This window comes from Bubalus bubalis, chromosome 6 (genome assembly GCF_019923935.1).
Source record: "Bubalus bubalis isolate 160015118507 breed Murrah chromosome 6, NDDB_SH_1, whole genome shotgun sequence".
Taxonomy (NCBI): domain Eukaryota; kingdom Metazoa; phylum Chordata; class Mammalia; order Artiodactyla; family Bovidae; genus Bubalus; species Bubalus bubalis.
Window position 1 is genome coordinate 54281885 of NC_059162.1, and position 16621 is coordinate 54298505.

The 16621-nt window shown below is 39.4% G+C and overlaps 1 protein-coding gene across 2 annotated transcripts in view; it reads left to right on the forward strand.

Annotated features, from left to right (window-relative positions):
- Positions 1-15815, forward strand: part of LOC102392713 (guanylate-binding protein 4) — a 39883-nt gene extending 24068 nt beyond the window's left edge. For both annotated transcript variants that reach the window (XM_025288325.3, XM_025288324.3), the window contains 4 exons: positions 8864-9076; positions 10579-10681; positions 11001-11194; positions 14741-15815. In XM_025288325.3, the coding sequence (XP_025144110.1) occupies positions 8864-9076; positions 10579-10681; positions 11001-11194; positions 14741-14926 (696 nt within the window). In that variant the 3' untranslated portion in view covers positions 14927-15815. The remainder of the gene's footprint in view (positions 1-8863; positions 9077-10578; positions 10682-11000; positions 11195-14740) is intronic.
- The last annotated feature ends 806 nt before the right edge of the window (positions 15816-16621 follow it).

The following is a 16621-nucleotide window of genomic DNA, read 5'->3' on the forward strand; positions in this document are numbered from 1 at the left end:
TGGATTTGCCACAGGTATATACATGTTCCCCATCCTGAAGCCCCCTGCCTCCTGCCTCTCCGTACCATCCCTCTGGGTCATCGCAGTGCACCAGGCCCAAGCATCCAATATCATGCATTGTACCTGGACTGGCGATTCGTTTCATATATGATATTATACATGTTTCAATGCCATTCTCTCAAATCATCACACCCTCTCCCTCTCCCACAGAGTCCAAAAGACTGTTGCCTACATCTGTGTCTCTTTTGCTGTCTTGCTTACAGGGTTATAGTTACCATCTTTCTAAATTCCATATATATGTGTTAGTATACTGTATTGGTGTTGTTCTTTCTGTCTTACTTTGTATAATAGGCTCCAGTTTCATCCACCTCATTAGAACTGATTCAAATGTATTCTTTTTAATGGCTGAGTAATACTCCATTGTGTATATGTACCACAGCTTTCTTATCCATTCATCTTCTGATGGACATCTAGGTTGCTTCCATGTCCTGGCTATTATAAACAGTGCTGCGATGAACATTGGGATACACGTGTCTCTTTCATTTCTGGTTTCCTTGGTGTGTATGCCCAGCAGTGGGATTTCTGGGTTGTATGGCAGTTCTATTTCCAGTTTTTTAAGGACTCTCCACACTGTTCTCCATAGTGGCTGTACTAGTTTGCATTCCCACCAACAGTGTAAGAGGTTTCCCTTTCCTCCACACCCTCTCCAGCATTTATTCTTGTAGACTTTTGGATCGCAGCCATTCTGACTGGCATGAAATGGTACCTCATTGTGGTTTTGATTTGCATTTCTCTGGTAATGAGTGATGTTGAGCATCTTTTCATGTGTTTGTCAGCCATCTGTATGTCTTCTTTGGAGAAATGTCTATTTATTTCTTTGGCCCATTTTTTGATTGAGTCGTTTATTTTTCTGGAATTGAGCTGCAGGTGTTGCTTGTATATCTTTGAGATTAGTTCTTTGTCAGTTGCTTCATTTGCTATCATTTTCTCCCATTCTGAAGGCTGTCTTTTCACCTTGCTTAGAGTTTCCTTTGTTGTGCAGAAGATTTTAAGTTTAATTAGGTCCCATTTGTTTATTTTTGCTTTTATTTCCAATATTCTGGGAGGTGGGTCATAGAGCATCCTGCTGTGATGTATGTAGAAGAGTGTTTTGCCTATGTTCTCCTCTAGGAATTTTATAGTTTCTGGTCTTACGTTTAGATCTTTAATCCATTTTGAGTTTATTTTTGTGTATGGTGTTAGAAAGTGCTCTAGTTTCATTCTTTTACAAGTGGTTGACCAGTTTTCCCAGCACCACTTGTTAAAGAGATTGTCTTTTCTCCATTGTATATTCTTGCCTCCTTTGTCAAAGATAAGATGTCCATAGGTGCCTAGATTTATCTCTGGGTTTTCTATTTTGTTCCATTGATCTATTTTTCTGTCTTTGTGCCAGTACCGTACTGTCTTGATGACTGTGGCTTCGTAGTAGATCCTGAAGTCAGGCAGGTTGATTCCTCCAGTTCCATTCTTCTTTCTCAAGATTGCTTTGGCTATTCGAGGTTTTCTGTATTTCCATACAAATTGTGAAATTATTTGTTCTAGCTCTGTGAAAAATACCGTTGGTAGCTTGATAGGGATTGCATTGAATCTATAGATTGCTTTGGGTAGTATACTCATTTTCACTATATTGATTCTTCCGATCCATGAACATGGTATACTTCTCCATCTATTAGTGTTCTCTTTGATTTCTTTCACCAGTGTTTTATAGTTTTCTATATATAGGTCTTTAGTATCTTTAGGTAGATACATTCCTAAGTATTTTATTCTTTTTGTTGCAATGGTGAATGGAATTGTTTCCTTAATTTCTCTTTCTATTTTCTCATTATTAGTGTATAGGAATGCAAGGGGTTTCTGCATGTTAATTTTATATCCTGCAACTTTACTATATTCATTGACTAACTCTAGTAATTTTCTGGTGGAATCTTTAGGGTTTTCTATGTAGAGGATCATGTCATCTGCAAACAGTGAGAGTTTTACTTCTTCATTTCCAATTTGGATTCCTTTTATTTCTTTTTCTGCTCTGATTGCTGTGGCCAAAACTTCCAAAACTACGTTGAATAGTAGTGGTGAGAATGGGCACCTTTGTCTTGTTCCTGACTTTAGGGGAAATGCTTTCAATTTTTCACCATTGAGGATAATGTTTGCTGTGAGTTTGTCATATATAGCTTTTATTATGTTGAGGTATGTTCCTTCTATTCCTGCTTTCTGGAGAGTTTTTATCATAAATGGATGTTGACTTTTGTCAATGGCTTTATCTACATCTATTGAGATAATCATATGGCTTTTATTTTTCAGTTTGTTAATGTGGTGTATTACATTGATTGATTTGCAGATAATAAAGAATCCTTGCATCCCTGGGATAAAGCCCACTTGGTCATGGTGTATGATCTTTTCAATGTGTTGTTGGATTCTGATTGCTAGAATTTTGTTAAGGATTTTTTGCATCTATTGTTCATCATTGATATTGGCCTGTAGTTTTCTTTTTTTGTGGCATCTTTATCAGGTTTTGGTATTAGGGTGATGGTGACCTTGTAGAATGAGTTTGGAAATTTACCTTCCTCTGCAATTTTCTGGAAGAGTTTGAGTAGGATAGGTGTTAGCTCTTCTCTAAATTTTTGGTAAAATTCAGCTGTGAAGCTGTCTGGACCTGGGCTTTTGTTTGCTGGAAGATTTCTGATTACAGTTTCAATTTCCGTGCTTGTGATGGGTCTGTTAAGATTTCCTATTTCTTCCTGGTTCAGTTTTGGAAAGTTGTACTTTTCTAAGAATTTGTCCATTTCTTCCACATTGTCCATTTTATTGGCATATAATTGCTGATAGTAGTCTCTTATGATCCTTTGTATTTCTGTGTTGTCTGTTGTGATCTCTCCATTTTCATTTCTAATTTTATTGATTTGATTTTTCTCCCTTTGTTTCTTGATGAGCCTGGCTAATGGTTTGTCAATTTTATTTATCCTTTCAAAGAACCAGCTTTGGGCTTTGTTGATTTTTGCTATGGTCTCTTTTGTTTCTTTTGCATTTATTTCTGCCCTAATTTTTAAGATTTCTTTCCATCTACTAACCCTGGGGTTCTTCATTTCTTCCTTTTCTAGTTGCTTTAGGTGTAGAGTTAGGTTATTTATTTGACTTTTTTCTTGTTTCTTGAGGTATGCCTGTATTGCTATGAACTTTCCCCTTAACACTGCTTTTACCGTGTCCCACAGGTTTTGGGTTGTTGTGTTTTCATTTTCATTCATTTCTATGCATATTTTGATTTCTTCTGTGATTTGTTGGTTATTCAGCAGCGTGTTGTTCAGCCTCCATATGTTGGAATTTTTAATAGTTTTTTCTCCTGTAATTGAGATCTAATCTTACTGCATTGTGGTCAGAAAAGATGCTTGGAATGATTTTAGTGTTTTTGAATTTACCAAGGCTATTTTTTGGCCCAGGATGTGATCTATCCTGGAGAAGCTTCCGTGTGAGCTTGAGAAAAAGGTGAAATTCATTGTTTTGGGGTGAAATGTCCTCTAGATATCAATTAGGTCTAACTGGCCTATTGTATCATTTAAAGTTTGTGTTTTCTTGTTAATTTTCTGTTTAGTTGATCTATCCATAGGTGTGAGTGGGGTATTAAAGTCTCCCACTATTATTGTGTTGTTAATTTCCCCTTTCATACTTGTTAGCATTTGTCTTACATATTGTGGTGATCCTATGTTGGGTTATATATATATATATATATTTATAATTGTTATATCTTCTTCTTGGTTTGATCCCTTGGTCATTGTGTAGTGTCTTTCTTTGTTTCTTTTCACAGCCTTTGTTTTAAAGTCTATTCTACCTGATATGAGTATTGCTATTCCTGCTTTCTTTTGGTCTCCATTTGCATGGAAAATCTTTTTCCAGCCCTTCACTTTCAGTCCCTATGTGTCCCCTGTTTTGAGGTGGGTCTCTTGTAGACAACATATGTAGGGGTCTTGTTTTTGTATCCATTCAGCCAGTCTTTGTCTTTTGGTTTGGGCATTCAACCCATTTACATTTAAGGTAATTATTGATAAGTATGATCCCATTGCCATTTACTTTATTGTTTTGGATTCAAGTTTATACACCCTTTTTGTGTTTCCTGTCTAGAGGATATCCTTTAGTATTTGTTGGAGAGCTGGTTTGGTGGTGCTGAATTCTCTCAACTTTTGCTTTCCTGTAAAGCTTTTGATTTCTCCTTCATATTTGAATGAGATCCTTGCTGGGTACAGTAATCTGGGCTGTAGGTTATTTTCTTTCATCACTATAAGTATGTCTTGCAATTCCTTCCTGGCCTGAAGAGTTTCAATTGAAAGATCAGCTGTTATCCTTATGGGAATCCCCTTGTGTGTTATTTGTTGTTTTTCCCTTGCTGCTTTTAATATTTGTTCTTTGTGTTTGATCTTTGTTAATTTGATTAATATGTGTCTTGGGGTGTTTTGCCTTGGGTTTATCTTGTTTGGGACTCTCTGGGTTTCTTGGATTGGGTGATTATTTCCTTCCCCATTTTAGGGAAGTTTTCAATGATTATCTCCTCAAGTATTTTCTCATGGTCTTTCTTTTTGTCTTCTTCTTCTGGGACTCCTATGATTCGAATGTTGGGGCATTTAACACTCTCCTGGAGGTCCCTGAGATTGTCCTCATTTCTTCTAATTTGTTTTTCTTTTTTCCTTCTGATTCATTTATTTCTACCATTCTATCTTCTACTTCACTAACCCTATCTTCTGCCTCTGTTATTCTACTATTTGTTGCCTCCAGAGTGTTTTTGATCTCATTTATTGTGTCATTCAGTATATAATGACTCTTTTTAAATTTCTTTTAGGTCCTTGTTAAACCTTTCTTGCATCTTCTCAATCTTTGTCTCCAGGCTATTTATCTGTGATTCCATTTTGATTTCAAGATTTTAGATCATTTTCACTATCATTATTCAGAATTCTTTATCAGGTAGATTCCCTATCTCTTCCTCTTTTGTTTGGTTTGGAGGGCATTTATCCTGTTCCTTTACCTGCTGGGTATTTTTCTGTCTCTTCATCTTGTTTATATTGCTGAGTTTGGGATGGCCTTTCTGTATTCTGGCAGTTTGTGGAGTTCTCTTTATTGTGGAGTTTCCTCGCTGTGAGTGGGGTTGTACAGGTGGCTTGTCAAGGTTTCTTGGTTAGGGAAGCTTGTGTCGGTGTTCTGGTGGGTGGAGCTGGATTTCTTCTCTCGGGAGTGCAATGAAGTGTCTAGTAATGAATTATGAGATGTCAGTGGGTTTGGAGTAAATTTGGGCAGCCTGTATATTGAAGCTCAGGGCTGCATTTCTGTGTTGCTGGAGAATTTGCGTAGTATGTCTTGCTCTGGAACTTATTGGCCCTTGGCTGGTGTTTGGTTTCAGTGTAGGTATGGAGGCATTTGATGAGCTCCAGTCGATTAAAGTTCCCTGGGTCCGGAGTTCTCTGGTGTTCTCAGGGTTTGGACTTAAGCCTCCTACTTCTGGTTTTCAGTCTTATTTTTACAGTAGTCTCAAGACTTCTCCTTCTATACTGCTCCATTGATAAAACATCTAGGTTAATGATGAAAAGTTTCTCCACAGTGAGGGACACCCAGAGAGGGTCACAGAGTTACATGGAGAAGAGAAGAGGGAGGAGGGAGTTAGAGGTGACACGAATGAGATGAGGTGGAATCAATAGAGGAGAGAGCAAGCTAGCCAGTAATCACTTCCTTATGTGCACTCCCCAACTGGACCACTCAGAGATGTTCATGGAGTTATACAGAGAAGAGAAGAGGGAGGAAGGAGACAGAGGTGGCCAGAAGGATAAAAGCGGGGAATGAAAAGGAGAGAGACAGATCCAGCCAGTAATCAGTTCCCTAAGTGTTCTTCACTGTCTAGAACACACAGAGATTCACAGAGTTGGGTAGAGAAGAGAGGGGGTAGGGAGTAGACAGAGGCGACCTGGTGGAGAAAAAGGAGAGTCCAAAGAGGGAGAGAGCAGTCAAGCCAGTAGTCTTGTTCCCAAGTAAAAATGGGTACTGAAGATTGGGTTCTTAAAGGTACAAAATTGATAACAAATACCAAAAAGCAAAGACTAAAAATCTAGAGTAGAGTTTGGAATTTAAAAAATACAATATTAAAGAAAAGAAGAAAAAAAAAGAAAGAGAAAAAAGAAAAGAAAAAAAAACCAAAGTCACAAAAATTATATATATATATGAAGTTTGCTTTTAAAAAATAGGGTCTTTTTTTTTTTTTTTGCAAAGTACTAGTAGGTTATAAAAGTGAAAATTAAAGGAGTAATAGAGGATGTAAAAATTAAAAAAATAATTAAAATAAAAAAATGAAAGAATGATTGTAAAAATAGTAAAAATATATCTAGGACTTTCTCTGGTGGTATTGTGGGTATTGTGGGGTCAGTTCACTTTCGGATAGTTCCTTGGTCTAACTTGTATTTCTCAACATCTATAGGCCCCTTCCCATGTAGTTGGTACTAACTACAGGGTTTTAATCTATTGCACCTGTCACTTCCAAGGTGGTTCCCTCTGTTTTAGCTTCCTCTGTTTGCTGGTCTCTTCAGTGTCTGATTTCTGCCCTGACACAAAGGTGGCGGTGGTGGACACTTTCTTTTAGGATCACTTGTTCAGTCACGCTGTGGGGAGGGAGGGACACTGCAAACAAATAACACTGGCTTGTGCTCTCAGTGCCTCAGCCACACTGGGCCTGCCTCCACTCATGGCGTATATGCCCTTCCTGTCCACACTGCTCAGGCTCTATGTTGCTCCTTGAGGTACCGTCCAAGGCTGGCCCTGGCTTCATGCACCTCCCAGGTCTAAGCCGCTCAGGTTCAGGCACTCGGGTAGTTCTCAGAGGTGCAGACTTGGTTGGGCCTGCATTTTGTGCCCTTCCCAGGTCCGAGTAGCTCAGGTAATGAGATGTTTGGTGAGCATGGTCGCTGCGACTTATTGCCTCCCTTGTCCCTGCCGCTCGGTTTTCTGGGTGTACAACCGGCACACCTTCTCAGGCAGATGTTGACTGTCCAGAACCCCAAGAAGTCTTAGTTAGCAAAGAAGCCTGCTTTCAGTTTGGTAGATAATGTCTCTCTGGGGCTGCGATTGCCCCCTTCCGACTCTGGCTGCCTGTCACTGGAGGGGAATGGTCTGCAGCCAGCTATCTCTGTTCAGTCCTTTGTTCTGTGCGCAGGCCTGGTAGTGTCTTAGGTTAGGGCTGGCTTTGCGCGTGGTCGTTATCCCACAGTCTGGTTTGCTAGCCCAACTTAGTTCTCTCAGAGTGCCCTTGGGGCATTCAGGCCCTGTCCTTACTCTAAGCCATGCAGCTCATGCCTCCCTGCCCAGCCCCCACTTGCTAGTGGCGGGTGCAGGCGTCTGAGCTGCTTCTCTGCTGGAGGAGTTACTGTTGGGCTCGTAATCTGTGGGTTTTAATTATTATTTTTTTCCTCCCTTTTATGTTGCCCTCTGTGCTTCCAAGGCTCGCCACAGACTCGGCAGTGAGAGTGTTTCCTGGTGTTTGGAAACTTCTCTCTTTTTAAGACTCCCTTCCCGGAACGGAGTTGCGTCCCTACCTCTTTTGTCTCTATTTTTTGTCTTTTATATTTTTTCCTACCTCCTTTCGAAGACAATGGGCTGCTTTTCTGGGTGCCTGATGTCCTCTGCTGGCATTCAGAAGTTGTTTTGTGGATTTTACTCAGCGTTTAAATGTTCTTTTGATGAATTTGTGGGGGAGAAAGTGGTCTCCCCATCCTATTTCTCCACCATCTTAGGACCGCCCCCTCCACTGTGATTTTTAAATGCATTCTTTTTTAATGGTTAGAGCAGATGTACATGTTTGATAGGCCACAAAACAGGTTATTGTATTTAGCATAAAGTTTAATTTAAATCATGTATAAGCCAGAGTGTCCTACCCATATGTAAATATATGAATATATCTTTCATCAGAACTCATATGGGCTCTGGGGAACCCCCCTTCATTTTCAAGCCAGTAATGGTGCATTGTATTCTGCTTTTATTTCTAATCACTCCAATTACCTCTTCTGCCACCAACTAGAGAAGACTGCATGGAAAGGGCTTGTGTGATTATGTAATGCCCACTTGGGTAATCTCACTTTCTTAAAGTAGCCTGTACAATAAGACATAATCTAAACACAGGATCAACGTTCATCATGTTCATAGGTCCAGAGACCATGCAGTGTGAACACCAAGGGAGAGAATTCTTAGAGTTCGTAATTCTACTTACCATTAGCACCATCACTGAAACCTTGTCTTTCAGTCTACCTTTGTATGTCCTACAAGTTACAAAAATCTCTCAGAGTAAAACCAGCCCAACTGTAATTTATTAGGACAGGTATGAAATTTCTGTTCCTATGTTTTCACACAATCAAACCCTCAATGAAACAAGAATTCAGAAAAAGTTCAAAACTCTGTTCAGTGTGTACTTCACTCACTATGTTAGGCAGTTGATTTGCTATATATATATTTTATCTAAAGCACCTAGTATGCCTAAGAAAGCCTACTTCAAATCATAATTGAACTTGTTATTTTTCATTGTTGATGGATTTATCACTATTAATCCTACTACTGTTAAAGGAACAATGAAATTCACATCTGCCAACCCATCATTTCACAGATGCTGACATGGAGACAAGAAAGTTAAGGGACTTCCTATAAGTCACACAGAGTTGGTCACACCTGGGACTAAAGCTAGTCTCCTGACTCTGTATCTATTATTCTGTGTCTCATGTGCGCCAATTTGTCCCATTGCTTCCTTCAAGAGGATCACAGTTGGATGTTTTCTTCTAACAGCTCCTTTCTATTGCATTTCTCCTTGTTTTTTCAACAGATCATGATCAAGAAAAAGAAAGATGCTTTCTTGTTGCAAAATGAAGAAGCATCTGTCAGATATTGTCAGGCTGAGCTTAAAAAGCTTTCAGAGCCCTTAATGATGAATATTTCAGAGGGAACTTTCTTTGTCCCTGGAGGACACCATTGTTACTTAGAAGCAAGGAACAAGTTTGAAGAGAACTATAAACTCATTCCCAGGAAAGGAGTTAAGGTGAGGAGTACGGGGATTGGGAAAGAACAACAGATTGGAGTCCAAGGGTTTTTGTTGGTTCTTTTGAAATTCTAAGACCATAGCACAACTTTTGTAGAGAAAGGAGAGCATGGCAATATCTTTACATTTTCAGCTTTTATATCTACAGCGTGTTAGCTACTCTTCAACAAACCAGAAATATTTCTACCCAAAGACAGGACTTATTATCAAGGATCTAGATGAAAGAGACTATTCCTCGTATTCAAACAATGTACTAGGTTTCGCAAAACACCAATTCAAAAAGATACCCTCATCCCAAAGTTCATAGCAGCATTATTTACAATAGCCAAGATATGCAAGCAACCTAAATATCCATCAACAGATGAATGGATAAAGAAGATGTGGAATGTGCATATATATGAATGCTACTTACACAGTTATTAAAAAAATAAAAGGACGAAATTTTGCCATTTGTGGCAACATGGATTGACTTATACTAAGAGAAATAAACAGGGAAAGACAAATACTGATGATATCACTTATATTTGACATCCAAAGCTACAGCAAACTAGTAAACATAAGAAGATTCACAGACATAGAGGACAAATTAGTGATTACTAATGTGGAGTGGGAGCAATACAGGAGGGAGGGTGTGAGGTACAAATGATTGGGTGTAAGATAGGCTACAAAGATATATTGCAAAGTATAGGGAATATAGCCAATATTTTGTAGTAACTTTAAATGCAGTGTAACCTTTAAAAATTGCATAAAAATAAAATAACAAAATTTTAAAAAGAAATTTCCCTCAAATGGGCTTTCTGCAAAGAATAGGGAACATTAAAGAAAAGCTGCTATTTTCAAGAAGCTTATGGTCTTACCTGAGAAGGACATGTAAATAGTCAATGGATATGGTGGGACAATGGTTATTATATACATTGATAGGGATGAGTGACAGTGATGGTGGTGGTGATGATGATGATGGCTGATGTCTGTTGAGCACTCACTACATCAACTGTACCTTAGGTGATTTGGTTGGATTATCAATTTAGTCCTCAGAATAATATAAATTAGATACTGCTATCATCTTTATTATAAAGTTGAGAAATATGACATGGGGAGAATGTACTAAGTTGCCCAAGATCACACAACTATCAAGTAGTAGTGCTTACAGGGCAGCTGTTATGTTCTTGGAAGCCATTCAGAACTCAGAATAAAGCTTAAGAATGCTTCCTGGAAGAGGAGGTAAAGGCCACAAGTTGGACTGTCAGTAAATGGTATCCTAATAAAGAAAGAGTAGATGAGCATTAGAAGAAAAACAATGTGCAGAGACTACAGCTGCAAGCAGTCGAGGATTGGTGTCTGTACAACTGCACAGAATTACAGGATCTTTAACCACTGTGGGGCCCCAAGAAGGATGAAGAACATATAGGGACACAGTCTGTAGGTTTACTGAACAATAATTTCCACAGCAAGACTCTAGTCTTTGCTGCCTGATGAGTCTTTGCTTCTTGTTGTTTTCTCAGGCAAACCAGGTCCTCCAGAGCTTCCTGCAGTCACAGGCAGGAGTAGAGAAAGCCATCCTGAAGGCAGACCAGGCCCTCACTGATGGGGACAAGGCCATGGCAGGTACAGGGAGGACTGGGCTCTCAGAGGGGAAGGTGGTTCCTGTGCTGCCCTTTGGCAGGTGTGGGAGCAAACTCTTCCTGGAACCAGAGCTTCCTCTTCTTCTGTGGAACCTCTCTGCTACACATGGAAATAACCACGGGAGTTTGGGTTTTATGTACATCCAATCAGGGCTTCTACCTCATATGCTGAAGCAAGCTGTCTAATGTGGTAGCAGGAACAGTCAGACTCCTTCCCACCAATTTAATATCATTTTAGTCTTTGAGCTCAGGAAGGTACAGCTCAGCATAACTGTTATTTCTTTAAAACTCTTGTGAAACAGAGGAATGTACCAAGAGACAAGCAGCAGAGATGAAACAGGATCTGCTAACACAAAAACTGAATGATGAGAAGCAAAAAATGGAGGCCCAAGAGAGAAGCTATAAGGAAAATGTAGCCCAATTGAAAGAAAAGTTGATGATGGAAAGAGAAAACCTTCTAAGAGAGCAGGAAGCAGTGCTGGTGCACAAGCTGAAGGTAAGTCTAGATGGGCGTGGGCAGAATCTGATAGGCAAAATGCTAGTTTCTCTATAATAAAGGGACAGAAATATGACCTATAGTCAGATCCCAGACAGAAATCCAAAGACATATGTTTTATGTAAATATCAAAGAGATGTGGATCGTGCTGAAGACTCACCTCTGTAAGACTCAGCACTTTCTGTACTGTTAGGGTCTGGAAGGGAAAATAACACGGTCCAGGCTCCTAAACTGCTGTTTGTGGTGATTACAGTGTCATATTTGCCCCAAGATGAATAGGACTTCAGTGTTAGAGTCGATAGAATTTTTGGTACAACCATCAGAGACCTGGAATAGTTCCATCTGCTCTTGAAGGTATCAGATTGTGCCTGGTATGATATATGGGATGCTGAAAGCTCTAAAATTTGCTACATTTGTTTCCAGATCTGCCTGATTCATTTTACACACCTAGAGTAAATGTATTCTTTGTTCAAACCTAGAGTTTGATAGTCAGTGTCCTAAAGAGGGTCAGCAGATCTCATTATTTGTGACATGAGTTGTGGCCATTTTATCTCAGGGGAACTGAGAAATATTCAGAATTCACCTACATTCCCTCCCAGAATGCATTCTTAGGGCTGAAACACATCACTGGTATAGCTTTAAGGCCTGACTGAGGAACAGGTCCTCCCTACCCAGGGAGATGGTGTAGAGCTTGGGTCGGCAGCCACAGGCACAGACTGGCAGCAGATGTGGCCTATTGGCAACAAGGCTACACAGCAGGAGGTGAGTGGTGAGCAAGCAAGTGAGCAAAGCCTCATCTGTATTTACAGCCACTCCCCGTCACTCACATTACTGCCTGAACTCTCTCCTGTCAGATCAGTGGTGGCATTAGATTCTCAGAGGAGCCTGAACCCTACTGTGAACTGTGCATGCAGGGGGTCTAGGTTGTGTGTTCCTTATGAGAATCTAATGCCTGATGATCTGAGCTGGAGCTGAGGCAGTGATGCTGGGGAGTGACTGCAAATTCAGATTATCATTAGCAGAGAGGTTTGACTGCACAGAGCCATCATAAATCAATTGCTGGCAGACTCATATCAAAACCCTATCAGTGAGTGGCAAGTGACAATTAATTAAGCTGCATCTCGTGGCAGGTTCTATACTGGCAAGAGTTGATGTACTTCAATTGTACATCTGGTGGCAGGTTTCAAGTAAGAATCCAACACTTATTTTAGTCCATATATGGCCCACTGGTTGTTTTATTTACCACTTCTGTCCCCACCTCTTTTCCACACTGCTCACTTGTCTCAATCACAGTTTTGGTGAGCTCACAAGCTAAGCCTAGCCAAAGTAAGTTTTAAAAAAAATGTCACTGTACAGCTTCTTTGAAAAGGTGATGATGAGACCGCAGAAGACGCTAAGACTGCCAAATAAATGCAAGTTGCATTTAAAAGAAATTACCAGAAGTCCTACTTAAATTACAGGTTCATTGCACTAGGTGGTTCACATTCTCCAACCCACTCTGCATAAGATGTAGGGACCAGGTACACATCGAAGCCATGAAACCTTCAAGACTGATTCGCCACATAGAAACCAAGCCCTCTGCATTGAAGGACAAGCTTTTACAGTTTTTCAAAAGAAAAAAAAATGTGAACAAGAAGAACAGAAGCAGTTATTGAAGGCTACCACTTCATCAAACGTGTCAGCACTGAAAGCATCATTCTTAGTGCCTAACCACATGCTAGAGCTAAGAAGAGTTGGTGAATAGTTAATCCTGCCAACTACCAAGGACATTTGTCAGGAACTTTCAGGACAGGCTGCAGTTCAGAAGGTGGCATGAGTTCCTCTTTTGGCTAGCACTATAACTAGATGAATTGATGAAATAGCAGAGGACATTGAGGCATAATTGTTAGAGGTTAATGAGTTACGGTGGTATGCAATCCAGGTTGACAAGTCTATGAATGTTGACAACAAAGCAACAATCTTGTTTTTGAGGAATCTATTTTTCAGAGGATGTGCATGTGGATATGTTATGTGCAGTTTTGTTGCCAACCAACACCACAACCACAGAACTATTCAAGTCTTTGAATGATTACATAGCAGGACACCTGAATCAGGCATTTGTATTGGTATGTGCACGGATGGAGTGGCTGCCATGACTGAATGGCTTTCTCGATTCACTATTCAGGTCAAAGAGCTCGCTTCTGAATGTGAGTCTATGCACTGTGTTATCCTTAGAGAAATGCTGGCTAGATGAAAAATGTCACCTGAACGTAACAACATTTTGCACGATGTGATTAAAATTGTCAGCCACATTAAAATATCTGCCCTTTACTCATGTCTGTTTTCCCAGCTCTGTGAGGAAACAGATGTAGAGCACACACATCTCTTATACACAAAAGTGGGATAGCTTTCTAAAGGTAGGTCCCAGGCCAGAGTTTTTGAGTTAAGAGAGCCGCTCCAGAGATTCCTTTTAGAAAGACAGCACTGGCAGCACATTTCAGTGACACAGAATGGGTTGTGACCCAAACTTGCTTACTTGTGTGACATATTCAACAAACTCAATCTGTCAACTTCATGGGAGAATGACAACTGTGTTCAAGTCAGCAGATAAAGTGGCTGCATTCAAAGGCAAACTGTAAGTATGCGGATGATGGGTGAACACTGGGATTTTTGGCACGTTTCAAACATTAGCAGAGATTTTGAAAAAGACTGAGCCAGGGCCTCTTTCTCCCAACCGGCGTGTGAACACCTATCTCGGCTTTCCAAACAGTTTGAACATCACTTCCCAAACACAAAAGACCCCTAAACCGGAAAGGAAAGGATCTGAAACCCATTTGTGAATAAACCAAATGAATCAACTTTATCCGTTGTAGAACAGGATGAATTTGCATGAACTCCCAAATGACAGTGGCCTTAAAAGTATGTTTGAGATAGCTTCAAATGTCAAATACTTTCCAGATTAACAGCAAAGTGAAATATCCTGAGGTTGCCACAAAAGCACTGAAAAGCCTGCTTCCATTTCATCATCCTGTCTTCACTAAGCAGGGTTTTTTGCAGTAACAGCAACTGAAATTAGATTGCCTAGTAGACTGGACATAAGCAACACATTTCAGACATTACTGTCTCCCATCCCCTCAGATGCAACCATCTGGTTGCAGGAAAACAAACTCGGGGCTCCCTCTGATTCTGCTTTATAGTGAGTTGTGTAATTATTCCATTATATAACATGATGTAATAATAATAGGAATAGTGTGCACATAGACACAATATGCTTGAATCATCCTGAAACCATTCCCCCCTACTCTGGTCTGTGGAAAAATTGTCTTCCACGAAATTGGTTCCTGGTGCCTAAAAGGTTGGGGTCACTGATTTAGGTAAATCCTGGGAAGCTGTAAACTCTAAATATTCTCTCTACCCACCCACATCCATTTAGAAATATTGGACAAACTCATCAAAAAGCATCTAAGGCCATATAGAAATAGACACAGGTGCTGAGCTCCTGTAGTTGTTAGATATAAAACTTTGATGTTTGGATATTTTCAACAGGGCACTGTCTTCTTTTTACAGATGCAAGAAGAACTGCTTACTGAAGGATTTGAAAGGAAAGCCAGTGAATTACATATTGAGATACTTCAACTACAAAAGGAAATCAAAAGAACTAAAAATGATAGGCTCTTTGAAATTTTAAAAATTCTGACAGCATTTGGCCTTATGTTAGCATTCTCACTATTTAAATTTTTTATCCGTGTATAGATATGATGGATCTCAGGTGAATTGTTAAATGAGCTGGCAATTCCTGTTAAGTACATGAAAAAAAACTTCATGTAAGGGTGGCTAATCCTTGAAGTATATGTCACAATACTTTCAATCAAGAAAAATTTAAAAATAAGAAATTATTACCAAAGAATCAGGGCCTGATATCTAAATATCTAAATAATTTTGATTGACTTGGTTGATTTAAAGAAATGGAAAATGAGTTAAAAGATAATGATTGATTCATAGCAAAGTTTTAAGCAAAGCATAAAGAGAAGGGACAGTCACCTATGATATAGATATGGAGAGAGTTTCTTTAGGCTTGATCTAACAACCCCACATAAATTAGCAAGGAAAGGGTAACAGCCGCATTTTTTAAATGGGTAAACATATAAGAAAATAATTAAAATATTTAACTTTACTGATTATAAAAGATATGCAAAATATAATTAGGAGATAACTGTGTCACCTCTCAGTGGGCCAAGAAGTATAGTTTTGACAGGACACTGGCCTGGCAAGGGTTACAGGAAATTGGCAGCCTGATATTTGCTAGGAAGAGTGCAGATTGATACAGATGTATACCAAAATTTAAATGCAAATACTGTTGATCCAGCAAGTTCTCACTTAGGGATTTATTTTAAACATTTATGTACCCAAGCTGAATATGGAATGAATGGTGGTACATTTATTGAAGGATTGTTGTAATTCCAAAAGACTGGAAACATCTTTAAAGTCCCCCTATCACATACTAGGGAGGTAAATCCTGAGACACAATTACACAGGAATGCTCTATATCACTAAAGTGAAAAGGCAGCTGTATTTGTGGTAATGTGAGAAAATCTCCAAGATGTATCATAAGTAAGTAAATAAATAAATAAAGATGCAGAAAGTGTGTAAATTGCATTACTGATATAAAACATAATCAATATATGAATATATTATCTTCTATCTCTGGAAACACGAAAGAAACTGGTATCCATGAGCAAAATAGGAATGGACCTGCATACCTGAGACCAAAAATACCAGACATATTCTTCTGTGGGCTTTATATTTTGTATGATTTATCACCTATTCAAACATAAATAGAATTATTGACATTAAATAAGAAATAATAATACATGGGATGGAATAGTTCTTATGACAAGATGCCAGTGTTGAATACTGTGAGAAATAAAAGTCAACTCCGCAGGAGGAATCTACTTAGAGCAGGAAGCAGAAAGCACCAGATGTGTATCATACTGTTGTTGTCACTAAGGCTTTGAACTTCTAGTCCCTAAGTGATTTTTAGGTATAAAGTCTGCTGGAATGTTATAACCTCCAAATTCCTGCTACACCTTATGAAGACAGTGTGTTCAAAGAAGAGGTTTTCTTCAATTTCAACACAACATTTAAGAATTCTTCTCAGCTGTCTAATGCTAGACCTTGTGCTTAAAATGAACTGGGCATGGTGTCCCTTCTCTGTGCCCCCATTGTACCATGTTTCACTCAGAGCACAGGATTTTTATATAATTTCGACATTGAAATGACCTGTTTACATTTTATCTCCTCTACCACCTCATGTGGAGAAGGCAATGGCACCCCACTCCAGCACTCTTGCCTGGAAAATCCCATGGACGGAGGATCCTGGTGGGCCACAGTCCATGGGGTCGCTAAGAGTCAGACACGACTGAGCGATTCACTTTCACTTTTCACTTT